Raw genomic sequence first — 15,018 nt, forward strand, 5'->3', positions numbered from 1 at the left:
ATATATATATATATATATATATATTCTAAAATCCTTAGATCTCTCCCTCAATACATAAAAGAGTATATTATGTAGGGAAGTTAAAAATTTTGTCTAGGTTCAACGTATGAATCAAATTGAAAATATCTTTTGAATCTAAAATCATATTTGGGCATTTATTCACAACATATACATACTTTGTGATGGGAACACTTGTCTCCCACACACTTTGGTTTTCTATGGGCTGATGCACCTTGTGCTTATGCCTTATCTATGTATATGTGGTTTGTGGATATAAGAAATAGATGTTTGGACCATGGACCTTATGTGTCATGTTCGTTTTGTCCAAACATTGTTGACTATCCATGGGAGCTTTGATATTGATCATATATTCCTCATGATTACCCATAGTGGCATATTCTCACTCATGAACCATGGATGTCTCTCTTAAACATGGTACTTTACTGTCCATTCTTCTATGTCTTAGTCCTATGGAATTGATCTTAAATTGGTTTATATGTATACATATATATATATATATATATATATAATATTATATATATATATATATATATATATATATATATATTCGATAGTTATCACCCTTATTTGACTAATATTTACATGTATGAGATGTCAAACCTAAATTGTAAAAGCTATTCAATCGGTATTTATGCCCTCTTGAGGGAACAGTCCTATCATTTTAATTAAAACACTTAATCATATGACCCTAGGCCAACATCTCAAACATGAATAGGTAAATTTGTATGTGTGATCTTCTTACCTAGCTTATATGATAAATACTTAAGGGAAGCAAAATTTGAAATGGTTGAAATTGGTATCACATTTAGGGGGAGCATGAACTTAAATTGTAATTCTTTTATGCTAAGATTGTTTATCATGATGAGCTAGACTATGGCTATATTCTTATGATGATAAACTGACACTTAAAGTGTAAGTGTCATAGTAGCCCAAGGGTTTAGTCTTATTTGGTATCAATAGGAAAATATCCAAAATCCCTTGGAGTCTATGCGTTGACAACCCTTTGAATTCATGCATTGCATGATCCTTTTTCAAAGGGTGAGTTTTAAAGTTAATCTTGTCCTTTATGTCGTATCATATAATTCGAAATGTGTATATCATTCCTCATATGATAAGTACACTCATTTGGAGCGCGGTTGTTCCATATATGTTGTTTTGGGCTTGTCTTGTGTTCTTATTTTGGTATCATTTCCTTTTTGTATAGACAAAAAACCCATATCCTAGACCTTAGTGGTATATCCTTTAGGCCTTTGACTTATCTGGGATGATCATACATGTTATCATATATTCCAAGCATAAGTGTTCCCATTCTAGAGCTCTATGTTGCATAGTCTCTAGAATTTCTTTCAGAGGACCTCTCTTATAGATGATTATCCTATTTCCTATGAAAATATCTCCTTATCATGTGCTTATAATGTGAGTCATTCTATATATCCATGATAAGTTTTATTGGCCATCTATTCACTTTCACATCTTTGGCCTATTGTGTCTGAAATACAAGGTGACAATCCAAGAGAGGGGGGGAGGTGAATTGGCTAATTACAAAATTTAGGGCTTAATTAAGTGGATTATTAAAATCAATTTACCCATTAAGCCTTAACAAGTCTAACCCTTTATCAATCAATAAATATATTGTAGGATAGGGATTAGATATGACTTTATGCTTATATACTCTAACCCTTGTTCAATGAAACATAAACACAAGTAAATGGTAGAGATTACCAACCACCAAAGTGCAAAGAGAAGGACATAACAAAGCATCTACAAGGCATAAGTTTTATAGTGGTTCATTCACAACTTGACCTACTCCACTCTTCGAAGTTTTCCTCCTTGGGATCTCCACTAAACCATTTTCAAAGATTTATTTAGGTTAATTTTGGAGAACAAAAGCAGCGGTTGTACTTTTACCGCTGTTGTACATGATTGTTGCTTCGGTGAAGGAGGTGAATTTATCCTAGAAGATGGTGATTGATAGGAGCCAGAATTAGGGAGGTGATATATTAGCTCGTTATTTTTTTACTTGGGACAACCCCTATAGCCTATAGTATATTTATGACTACTCTTTTACATGGAGGGGCTGTCCCAAGCTAAAAAAAATGGGACGAATATATCATTTCCCCATGATTATTGTGCCATGCAATTTCCACTCATGGGGGTGTAGACACCCCATTTTGACTAAGCCCTAAACCTTCCCGGCTCGTGCCAAATCCATCCGAATCTCAGTATTAGGGTCCCAAACTTCGCCCTAGGCTGGATTAGGGTCTCTTCTAACCCCCTGCAAAATTTCATCGAGATCAGAGCTCGTTTGCCTGGTAAATGGACCGAAATAGTGTGTGTAGTGCAAATGAGGGGAAGGCCCACTAGATTTTCATTTTACCCTAAAAAAACTTGTATTTTAGGGAAAATTCAAGTTATCCAAAGGCCCTAAGTACCCATGAATACATTTTTAAAAGCCTTAAAACCTCAGAAATGTCTTGGCAAAATTTCAGAAAAATCCGACGAAAAAATTCGGAAAAGACAAGCAGAGTTTGTGCAGTTATCAAGCGTGGGGGTGCATTATCCAAATGGGGTCGCACATTTGTGCGCTTATCAATTTTAGTGCAAATATCAAATCTCAATTTTTCCTATAAATACCAACTAAGGCCTCATTTTTTAGGGGAGGAGAAAAATCAAGATTTTCTAATCTTTTCTAGAGAGAGAGGGAGAGAAAAGGGAGAGGGAAAGTAGATCTCGTACAAATTTCTTCTTCATCTTCTCCGACCAATCCAACCGGATTCCGGCCTAACTCCGGTCAGTTTTCAGCCGATTTTATTGTCAATCATATTGCTTTGCTTCCTCTATTCTTCTTCTTAACATTGAAGCCTTAGATTTATCCTCTTAGAAACCCTAACTCCTCTAGCTAAGCTTCATTTTCTTTGGCCAAATCTGGCAAGATTCCTGCTAACTCACCTTATCTCCGATCATTCCTCCATTTCCATTACCTTCAACTCATGTCCCTTGCTGCTTTGTTTTGAGATTAAAGCCCTGAAATTGCTATAGAAAATCCTAGGATCTTCATTTTCTTAGCTAGAATCCTAGATCCGACTTTACAAGATGCAGATCCCATCAATTACTCTCAAAGTTCACCTTTTTTACCTTTAATTAGATCAAATTTACTAGTTTCCATCGGAATCAGGCATGATTTGTTGAAATCTGTTCCCTAATTTTTGCTATAAAATTTCAAATTTCTCATTAGTTCTCTAGATCTAGCATGTTCTCTTGAAATCTGTAATTTACATTTCTGTTTAAAAAAAAAAAGGGTGTGAGTACTTTGATTTAACATTCAAGGAAAATTGCAAGAAATAAATACATCAAAAGCTCAAAGAGGTAAGAGCTCTGTACGGCACTTTTTCTGTAATTATGCTATAATTCTGAGATTTTTCGTTTAGGTTTTGTTGATATCTTTAAATTCTCTGTTTGCATGAATTTGCTAGCCTGAGAAGTGTTTGAGTATTCCTTCATATTTCACAGTTGATTTGGAAGAAAAATGGTAAATGATGTGCTATAATTAAATACTCATTACAAAATGCGCATACTCAGAAAATTGATTCTGAAGCTTTGTTTTATCAATCGGTATCTTATTCTTTTGGTGTATAGATCTCTTGTAATGAAAATGTCACGATAAGAGAAAGTATCAGTTGTTTTGGAAAGCATTTATTCAGGCATATGACCATAACCTTTTTTTTATTTTTACAGATGCTGTCTCATTTTCTTATTGCAACTTCGTTTAGTCATTTTCTTTGAACCACTCGATCATAATCAGTCCTCTTATAGCTTTGTTTTGGCAGACCTCACATTGTTGATTCTTTTAACCCTTATACCCTTATGATATTGGCAGTCCTTCTTTGCATATTTCTTATATATTTCTACTATTATTCCGTTCTCTTTCTAATTGATAATAACAGCTCTGTTTTATTATTTTATTATTTTTTATTTGTCTAAATAAGAGAAACGTATTTGTAGCAATGACTTTCTCAAAAACACTATTGTTTGATGTGAGAAAGTCAATATAAATGGCTGATTCTTGAAATACTAGTTGCACTCTCTACATATGTCAAAAGATATGGTTGTTTTTTTTTTTTCTTGCCTTGTTGGTGGAAAATGACTTCCCCAAAATAAAACAAATGGGAGCAATTAAGAGGGGCAGCATGCGAGCATATGGGGAGTATGAAAAATCTGTATTTTGAGTAAATGGGCTAGGGAAAGAAGAAATGTTTTTTCTTTTTTATCAAAATTCAAAAAAAGAGAAGAAGAGAGAGAATGCTTCCCTACTTATGCATGATTATGTGAAAAGAGTTTTACCAAAACTTGTGTTTTTTTTTTTATCTTAGAAAAATTATGATCTGTTTTGATGTCTGCAATATATATATATATTTCTTTGGTTCAGTGATGGTAAATGTGAGTCATTTTGCAGTAGTTAAAGTGAAAATTTTATCATTCTTGGCTTTATTTAAGCTTTGCAAAATTAGGTGATTTTTGGTCTTGATAGTGAAGACGTTTTGGAATTATACCATGGAAAGATTTTGGTAGAATAACGAGCTAAAGCCATGAAGATTTGACTAACTGAAGCTTTGAGATTTTTTTTTTTTTAGTTTCTTCATTAAAGTTATACAATATATATATATATATATATATATATATATATATATATATATATATATATATATGTATGTGTATATGTATTAGTAAGAATGGTGGCTATCTCCATAGGTTATTTCAGGTTTTAAGTTTATTTATGAGGTTTTGCTCATTCAGAGAAATTATATTGGGCTTGCCCTTTCATATGATTTTCCTTACAATTTTTATAGTGCTACTGGGCAAATTTTGAGTTTATCAAATGACTGTGATTGAAAACTCTAGACTGATTTATTTAGAAAATTTTCATTTCGATTATTTATTGAATAATTTTCAATGAACTCTTCATGAGGTTGTTTAGTATCTTTGTACTGTAACTACTTAATAAATGTTAAAACTGATAGAGATTCAAAGGATAGTGGTAAGGGGTTTTTGTTGAGAACATTAGTTTTACATAATGAAAGATTCCTGTTGTGTTATTAATTCCATGTTTTGAACATATAACTTTGAACAAGTTGATAAACCTGAATTTTAGAATTGAATGAGAGAATGGTAAGTGTAGTTAGTAATAGAAGTCTTATGAGTTAAGATATGTTTTCAGTTCCAAATACATTTTAGCTACTCTCTTTCATTTTTTCATTTTTTTTAGATAGTTTAGAGGTTCTATTAGTTTCACTATGTGTTGATGATTACATTTAATCATTTTCATGGTGGCAGTTGCTTTGTTTTGGCTCAGTTATTAGTTTCCTTTTTATGTGGAGTAGTTAAAGACCTTGGTTAACTTGGCTTGTTAATAATCGGACATAATGATTTTGTTTTTAGATATTCATTGCAAAGGGCAATGAAAGAGATATCCGGAGCCCCTCTTTTGGAGACCTGCTTAGTTTCATTGACACCCATCCTTATCTCCCCTCTTATTTTAAATGTACTCAGTGTTTAGAACCCCCTCTCATACCAGGGTGATGAAGGCGATAGCCTAAGCCCACCCTTAGAGGGATTTATTGGATTATGATAATACCCTCTCCCCTCTTCTTTCCTCTTATTTAATTTTGTGTTAGATTCTGAAGATAAATGGATTGTTCAGGTGAGATTATATCAAAGTTCATTATACTCATTTCTTTTTATTTAAATAAATTGTTAATAGGAAGAAGGAGATCAGATGACTACTCTATTCGATATTATCGACATGAGTACTGTCTGATCTCAAGGCGGGATTAGAAATATTATCATGTGTATTTGATATCAGATGATTACTTTGGCATCATCTGATTTCATTGGAGTCCCCGTATTGGGGTTTGTGGTTGGTTTAGAAGTGTTTGATATTGTTTTATTTTATTTTACTTTATTAGGCTATCCAGCGGCTGGTCTGGACTAATTAATGATGTTTATCATTTTATGATTGCTTTAGATTGTGTATTGTTTTCTTATTGAAAATTCTTCTCTGCTTAGCACTTGATTTATTTTTATAAAAATAGAGTGAAATTTGCAATTATCTGGCAGCTTTTTCTTCTCTCTTTGATAGACTAACACAGTCTTATAGATTGCTGTTAATTTTCTTTAGATATTAGAATCCCCTTTTATTGTAGGGCGATGAAGGCGATAGCCCAAGCCCATCCTTAGGAGACTTGCTCAGTCCAAGTTGCATACCTCTCCTTTGTATATAGGAGACTTGCCTAGTCTCATTCTCTTACTAACCCTCCTCTTTGTGCGTCGTTTGGTTTTGGGAGAACACCCTACTCGGCTTGGCTTCATACCCCTATCCTATATGGGTATCTGGTTGCACATTTGTTGCACCCTAGGGCTAGGTAGCTGTCCGGCCCGGCTGGGTGTTTTACCTTTGTCAAATATGCACAAGGTCTCTTTTTCCTTGTTAGTATTTTCTCTATCCTACCTCTGTGTCTAAGAGACTTACCTAGTCTCATTTTCTTGCTAAACCTCCTCTTTGTGTATCATTTGGTTTTGGGAGAACACCCTACTCGGCTTGGCTTCATACCCCTATCCTATATGGGTATCTGGTTGCACATTTGTTGCACCCTAGGGCTAGGTAGCTGTCCGGCCCGGCTGGGTGTTTTACCTTTGTCAAATATGCACAAGGTCTCTTTTTCCTTGTTAGTATTTTCTCTATCCTACCTCTGTGTCTAAGAGACTTACCTAGTCTCATTTTCTTGCTAAACCTTCTCTTTGTGTATCATTTGGTTTTGGGAGAACACCCTACTCGGCTTGGCTTCATACCCCTATCCTATATGGGTATTGGGTTGCACATTTGTTGCACCCTAGGGCTAGGTAGCTGTCCGGCCCGGCTGGATGTTTTACCTTTGCTAAATATGCGCAAGGTCTCTTTTTCCTTGTTACTTGTGAGTTTTATCTTAGCTTGATAGTCTCACTAGCACCCTTCTTTATCTCTTTTTCTTTTAGGAGACAGGCTTTGTCTCATTAGCACCTCCTTCTTAAGAATCCTATTTTCAGAGTCAGTCCTTAGCCTAGGAGTCTGTCCTTAGCTAGAGAGTCTGTTTTTCTTTCAGGAGTCAGTCCTATCATCATAGGGGTTAGGATTTTATCCAACCTCTCATCAAATCTTGTGTTTTTTCTATCCGCTCTTGTAAGGTATAGGATGCTGTCCAACCCTTGCAGAGTTGTGTTTCTGTTCTTTTCCCCCGCAAAGCATAGGATGCTGTCCAACCTTTGCGGGATATCAGGAGTCTGTCCTCCCCTTATGATGATAGGATTTGTCCCCCTTTGAGTCAAAAATACTTAAAAACAACAAAAACATCTAAAAAAACCAAAAATCTCAAAAATCTTGAGTCATTAGGAGTAGTTAGGAAATCTGTTCCGAACTACGTTGGCTTGATCCTCTTCCACGAGGTACGTAGTGCAGCTTAGGATCCACATCCCAAGTCCAGCCAAACCTTTAAAAATAAGCATTTTAAATCTTTCAAAAATTACAAAAATCTTTCAAAATATTGTTTTCTTCGAAAAGATCTTCCTCTAGAGTTAGGAGCTTGTCATAGTTAGAGAGTTTTTGAGTCGGGAGTTGCTCCCTCGTTCGTTGTTTGTTTGTTGTGTGTTTTATTTGTTTGTGTTAGAGTTAGGAGTGAGTCCTAGCTAGGAGTTTTACGCCTCCGTCCGGTCAGTTGGCGATCCACATTGCCAATTGATGACTAGGTCTAAGATGCGATAGATCCTACTGTTTCCCTTAGGGCGTACAGCTTAGCTACACATAGATTATAGGAACCACCTGCATTAGCTTAGGGCTAACCTGCATTTAGTTAAGGCATATAGGGTGTCCTAAAATCTACAATCCATTGGAATTTAAACAATCACATAAGAAGCTTTAAGAACTAGTCCGGTCTTTTAGATCGAGTCTAGGATAGAAGTCTAGATGTCTTAGGCATCATAGCTTAGAATAGGTGCGAAGAACTACGTTGCCTTGATTCTCGTGGAGGCGGGGATACGTAGGCTTCTTTGGATGAACATCAGATCATCTAAAGACTCGGGCCTAGGTATAGATTAGAGTCTTAGGGTTGTATGGTATCGAGTCATTTTTCTATGTTTTGCAGTGTTTTCTTACTTTATTGCGCAGACCTTATACTTTTTTGGTGTGTCGTGCATATGTTTGTTCATCAGAACTTAGACACCCATTAGGCATGTCACTTATAACCTAGTTTTTCTCAGGTGACACTTTTATTTCTTTTATGTGTGTTTATTATTCCTCCGAGACATGCATGATTAGATAGACGTCTTCTCGGAGATTTGTGTTCCCATTTCATATGATTCTCGTCCAAAACTCTTCAAAATTATTAAGTAAATGGCATAAGAGACCAGGTGTTTGCACTTGGGCGGATGAGGTGCTCTTTAGACCTTCCGAATTCGTAACCAGGCACGAACCCTCTTTTATATCTCTGGTTATCCGTTGCGACAGAGCATAGTATGGGATCCTTGGACCCTTTTCCTTGGATGGCGACTCTTCTTTGTTTAAGGTATGCCTCGAATCTGGGATAGTCCCCGAATCGAGAGGTATCTCCCTTTTTATCGCCACTCATGCTGTGAGAGGCACATTCTTTCGAGAGTTCCTTGGTAGAGCTCTCCATTCACTTGGATGATCCATAGAGACAGTTAGCGTGTGGAATTCGTCCCTCACCGCCGCTCTCTCTCGGATCGGGGTCCACAGGCTGGCGACTCTGCTGGGGAAACCTCTCGATGGATCATATCCGCCCAAGTGCAAACACCTGGTCTCTTATGCCATTTACTTAATAATTTTGAAGAGTTTTGGACGAGAATCATATGAAATGGGAACACAAACGCTTAGAATCCAGGGGCACCAGATAGGTGTTTAAAACAAGGGATTCACACATTGCACAGCATACATCATTTTGTTCTTTATTTTCTTTTATTGATTTTCTTATTATTGGCTCCACGGGATAGATATAATGCGTGCCTCATGGGATATCACTATCCAGATGGTGCTGTTGTATCTATTACCAAGCTATGCGCCAGTGCTGCAGTCGTAAACACTCGGTGTACTTGTGTTTACAGCAGCCAGTGAGCAATGAAGCATACTGTATATAACACTCGGTGTACTTGTGTTATATACTTAAAGTATGGATCATATGCATAGTACCTGATTGAGTCCGGAGCTCTACTTTCATTTTACATATATTATGTACATGGATATATATGCTGATTTAGTAAAACCCAATTAGGATCTGCATGTGCTTATATATATATTGCATTCATATAAGGACGAACATGTGTTGCTCACACATGTTGGAGCTTAGATTTAGGAGCCATGTCCTATTTCTTAGATTATTGTAGCTCACCTTATGTGACTACATCGCAGTCCTAATACACTCACATGTCTGTCTTGAGTCAAGCTTCTTGACTCTATGGAATCATATTTAGGGCTGGTGCCCCTGGTTAGGATATATATGTATATATCTATATTTTGATTATCAGATTAGAGCCTACTCATTAGTGAGGCTTCCTTATCTAATCAAATTAGTCATATCAGTCCGTTCTTCTGATCTAGACCCGACCAGTGGCTTTTACTTGCCCTCTCATGGTCGTGGCCTATCTTTTGCTCTATTCATTGAGATTTTTGTCCATATATCTTTTGATTATAAGATCAGGACCTACTTTCTAGTAGAGATTCCTGGGCTTTAATCAATCAATCGTGTATATTCATTTTTCAGATCTAAACCTAGCTAGTGGCTTCTACCTGTCACACTCATAGCTATGGTTTATTCCTCGACCCAGTAATGATAAATATTACCTGTTTTCATCCTTCAAATGCAAACCTCATTTATCCATTCTTTTGTTGTATTACTCAGATTATTGTTCGTCCTGTCTTAGATATGGTCGATAGCCTGTCTGCTGTCTCTATGACCATAGTCTATCATTTTTTGATCTTCTTGATCGTACATTTTTGTCGTCCACCTTTCAGATTTAGATCCGGTCTATGATCTACTTTTGTCATTTTATGACCGTGGTCTCTTCCCTGAGTTTCTGATCATCTTTGATCATCAATGGAACATTTGATGTCGCCAATTATATCCTTCTTGTGATTATTGGTTAAGTCCATCTTTATTCTTTGTTTATTCCAAGTTATCATCCATTCCCTAATTATCCCATCCTATTCTTTGTGTTTAGGTTAAATCATGGCGAATAATTTGTTGAAAGGCTGGATAAGCGAGACTATTGGGGCTCTTCCGCTAGAATCCTCGGATAGGAGTATGGCTGATCGGTTCATCTGTGCCTTCAGTCATTTGAGTGTTTCCGATATAAATTGGAAGTTTCTCCAGGCAGCCACTAGATTCTGGGATCCTAATCTTCATGTTTTTCGATTTGGATCATTCGAGCTTTGTCCTATATTCGAAGATTGGTGTGCTTTATTAGAGCTCCCAACAGATGGACTTTGGATACAATCTTCGAACATAGATTCCTCTCATTCCATTTTTTGCAAGCTATTCAAAAATCAAACCGTTGATGCACTTTCATGCTTAACGGATACGTGTGTACAAGTTCAAAACCTCATCACCCTTTTTTCTGAAAACGTCGATCCTACTAACTCTCGTTTTCAGAGTTGTCGACGCAATGCTTTGATTTTTAGTGTCTTTGCGCGATATGTCATTCGGAAAAACCCTCGTGTTGCTCCGTTAACCTTGTTAACTGTGGTAGACCAAATTAACAAAGGGAGGAATCCCATTCCTACCATGTTAGCAGAGACCTTTTTGGGACTAGATCTTATTGCTTCCCAAAATATCAAAGACAATTTCTGTGGGTGTGTGAAGTTGTTGTATGTCTGGCTTGGTGAAAAATTTCAAATTCTTCAGCGACAAAAACAAAATCCGTATACCCTGAAGAATTTCCATACATGGAAACCAATAGTCAACCAACCTCAGTCCATTGATGAATGGCACAATTGGTTACAACATGTAGAGGAGAGCCAGTTTCGCTGGGTAAGTCATTCATGTTTTCATGTTTTTACTAGCACTTACCCACATTCATTTGTTTACCTCATGGGTATCGAGAAATCTTCTTTTTATGCACCCATTCGAATTCTCCATCAGATTACGGGAATTCCATGTCCTCCCGGAATCATAGTCCCTCCTCTTTGTGAAGATCTTACTCCTGATCTCGTCCGATCCATTGTGGCTGCTTGGGGAAACAAAAATATAGAAAGGAGGTTAGGTCTATCTCGCAAATTCCGACGTGGAGAAATATCGGAAGAGCCCGCAAGCCGGCGAGCTCGGATTGAAGAACCTTGAAGATCCATATCATGTTTTGTTATTCCGATTTCTGCATTTCCCATTCTTGTCAGTCTGTTTATCCAACTGTGATCAGAGATTATTTTTTTCATCCGTTGTAATCACAATTTGGATTTTATTAATGAAAGTGTGTTTTTGTTTCTTTTGTCATTGTTTGATCAAGATAGTTTATCTCGATTATCAAAATTTTAATCTAGTGATTATACTTCCATTTCAGGATTCTTGATTGAGCAGCCATTGCTCCTAAGAAAATCCTCGTTTCAAAACCAACCTGGTCCCGTCAGACATCTGATTCCAGGCTGAGCCGGCAATCCTTGTCACCTTTTTCTTTTACTTCTCCTTTATCGCCTTCCTTGAATTTTCAAGAAATACTTTCACCAGTCCAACCAACCCCTGAAATGATGGCAGAGAATGGGCAAAATAGTATGGACACCAATGAGATGATGAAAGCTATAATGTTACAATTGAGTACCATTAATGAAGAAATAGCCCGATTAAAGAATGACAGAGAATCTACTACCAAGAATCCTGCACCTCAGCAAACCCCAATCATGCCTCGCCCACCTCCTATGATGGCTCAACCTCCTGTGTTGCCAGTCTTTGACCATTCTGATGACGAGCAGTATGAAGAAGAGAACTGTCTCCCCCATCTGGATAAAGGCAAGGGGATAGTCGATAGGTTGGATAAGATGGCCCAGGAGATGGAGAGCATGAAAATGCAGGGTCCGAAAAAATTAAACATGGCCGAGTATATGATAATACCGGGGGTTGTGCTACCTCCTAATTTCAAGATGCCGGATCATGATAAGTATGATGGGACAGGATGTCCCAAGAGTCATCTGAAAGCCCTTATTCCTCTCTTACAGCAGCATGGGCTTACTCCAGAGCAGATTGCTCTTCTTTTCCCTAGATCTCTTACTGGAACAGCAAAGAAATGGTTTTTAAGCTTGAAAACCGAAGAGATCAGAACCCTGGAGGATATTGCCAATAGATTTGTTGAGCAATTCTCCATGGAGGAGGGAATAGATGTGACAAAAAGAGATCTGAAGGCGCTGAAACAAGGGCACAATGAAACCTTCACTTCTTTCATTCGCCGATGGAGGCGAAAGGCAGCACAGATGACTCACCGTTTGCCTGACTCAGAGCAGATCAAGATTGTTGTGAAAAACTTATCATCTCAATACTATCACCACATGGCAATCCAGTACTTCATTGATTTTGATTTTCTAATCAAAACCGGAACTCAAATCGAAGATGCTTTGTCCAAGGGGCTGAGATCAAGACCTTCGTCTGATGTGAGAGAAGGAAAAAGACCTATTGTGGCACCGAAGGAGGTGCACAGTGTTAACTATACCGGGCCTCCCAGTTATGCCAGACCACCAAGTTATGACCGACCACCATCCAGAACGGTGACCGAGGTCAGGAGGCCGATGGAAAAGAAGGTCTTTCGTCAGTTCGACCCTCTCCCTTATTCCTTATCAGTGGCTTTGAAGAAGTTACTGAGAGATAAAAAAATCACTTTGTTGGAACCTAGAGAGCTTCCTAACCCTTTGCCCAAGTATTGGAGGAAGGACCAGTACTGTGATTACCATCAGAATTCAGGGCATTTGACTGACAAATGCATGGCTTTAAGACACAAGATCCAAGACATGATAGAAGCAAAGGATCTTGCCGTTGAAGCACCGAACGTCACTCGAAACCCATTGCCTACACATGCAATGCCTCCCCCAAACGTGTATGCCATTTTCACTGAAGAAATTCTCTTAGATCACTCCCGTATTTGTGCGGTTATTTCTGATAGACCGTATGTTCTGAGATGGGATGATGAAGATGAAGCGATCGAAAACAAGAAACCTTATATACTATCCCCTCTAGATGAAGGATTAACAGGATCCTCTGAGTGTTCTTGTTCTTATGTCCTCAAGAGTGAGGAGGAGGAAGAGATGAAAGAAAAGATCCCTTATGTTTTAAGATTGGAAGAAGAAGACTTGTTGCTTCTGGAAGATCAGTGTGACGAACTCCGCCATGTCACACGAGGTGGTCGTGTCTTCAAACCTGCAGAACTCAGAGCAGAAAATCCTGCCGAAGTTGTAAGAGCTGCAGAGAATCTGAAACAGAAGCAGACTGTGGATGAAGAGGAAGAAAATTTGTTAAAACAACTGAAGAAGACACAAGCTAACGTGTCCATCTGGGGTTTACTAATGGCATCACCGAAACACAGACAGGTTGTGCTTCGAGAATTAAATGCCTCTCAAGTATCAGTTGAAATTACCCCCGATGAGTTGGTCAATCTCGTCGCAATGGCCAGGGTTTCTAGAACATTGTCATTTACTGATGAGGATCTGCCTCAAGAAGGAAGAGATCACACAAGACCTCTCCGTATCACCATACTGTGTAACAAGAAGAGAGTCCCCGAGGTATTAGTGGATAATGGGTCGGCTTTAAATGTATGTCCTTTAAGCACCGCCACTACCCTGGGATTCGGGCCAGCCGATTTTATCCCGTCGGAACAGGGGATATTGGCATATGACGGAACCAGAAGAGATGTCATCGGGACACTCGCCACAGAAGTCGAAATAGGAGGTGAAACTTTCGAGATAGAGTTTCAGGTTCTTGACATCAAAACATCTTTCTTTCTCCTGCTTGGCCGGCCGTGGCTTCATAAAGTTGGAGTCGTTCCTTCCACACTTCACCAGAAATTGAAATTTGTCCGAAACAATCGGGTGATCACAGTGCGAGGCGACCCTGAGCCGGAAATTGGTCAAATAACATCTGAATTGATCACTGAAAAATCAAGAGATGTTAGTTTAACCGGCTTTTCTTTAGAAGTCTCTACTATTTCCTTTGGGGAAGCAATGAATGAAGAAATAATGTTTCTCTCAAGCACAAACGCCCAAGTAGTAAAGATAATGAGAAAATATGGTTATGTCCCAGGAGCTGGCCTGGGAAGAAATCTACAGGGCCCTACTGAGTGGCCAGAGTTGAAAGCAGTCGGCGGATTATTCGGGTTAGGGTACGAGCCAACTCCGAAAGAGGTTCAAGAAATGAAGCGTTATATGATGAAGTGGGCTGAATGCCGTCGTCGGGGTACAGAATTTCCGACAGGACCGTACAGCATGATTATGAACGGCCGATTCAGAAAAGAAGGGGCAGACTGTCCGTTCTATGGTTTTCCTGAGACCTGGGGCGATAAGACTGGGAAGAGGCTTCCAGGGTTAGAGATCTTCTTCACAGATGAGTTGTCAGAAGATTTCTATAGTGAGCAGTTTGCCTTGGCATCGATAGCAGAAAAACCAGCGGCAGATTGGGCAGAAAATATTGAGCCGCATCTCCTAGACTCCCTATATCAGGTTGAGGCCCCAATCGTCGCTATGATTGGAGAAGATGTGCCCTTCATGAGCCCAAGGGATTGCATTACTCCAGCCACTGGACCTTTAGACAATTGGACCGCACAGGTTATACCCCAAGTAGTCCTCCAGTATAGTCCAGTCCTTTCAAAAGAGTCAGTCATTTCAAAAAATGTGTCAGTTTCTGAGTTCAACCCAGAGTCTGTCATTTCTAACTTTTCTTTTGATGCAGGTACCATAGAGGTCGGAGTAGTTCTCGGAGGTGGTGAAGA

The 15,018-nt window shown here is 38.4% G+C and overlaps 1 protein-coding gene across 1 annotated transcript; it reads left to right on the plus strand.

The window, feature by feature from the left end:
• The first annotated feature begins 11,800 nt into the window (after positions 1 to 11,800).
• Positions 11,801 to 14,987, plus strand: LOC143891837 (uncharacterized). Its single transcript, XM_077396346.1, has 2 exons — positions 11,801 to 14,854; positions 14,979 to 14,987. The coding sequence occupies exons 1-2, from the start codon at positions 11,801 to 11,803 to the stop codon at positions 14,985 to 14,987; spliced, it is 3,063 nt and encodes a 1,020-aa protein (XP_077252461.1).
• Positions 14,988 to 15,018: the final 31 nt, after the last annotated feature.

This window comes from Tasmannia lanceolata, unplaced genomic scaffold, assembly GCF_043159265.1.
Source record: "Tasmannia lanceolata isolate RefF3 unplaced genomic scaffold, GAP_Taslan_0.1 ptg000015l, whole genome shotgun sequence".
Classification (NCBI taxonomy): Eukaryota; Viridiplantae; Streptophyta; class Magnoliopsida; order Canellales; family Winteraceae; genus Tasmannia; species Tasmannia lanceolata.

Coding starts and splice junctions, on each gene's coding strand:
- LOC143891837 (XM_077396346.1), top strand. CDS start 11,801: ATGGCAGAGAATGGGCAAAATAGTATGGACACCAATGAGATGATGAAA.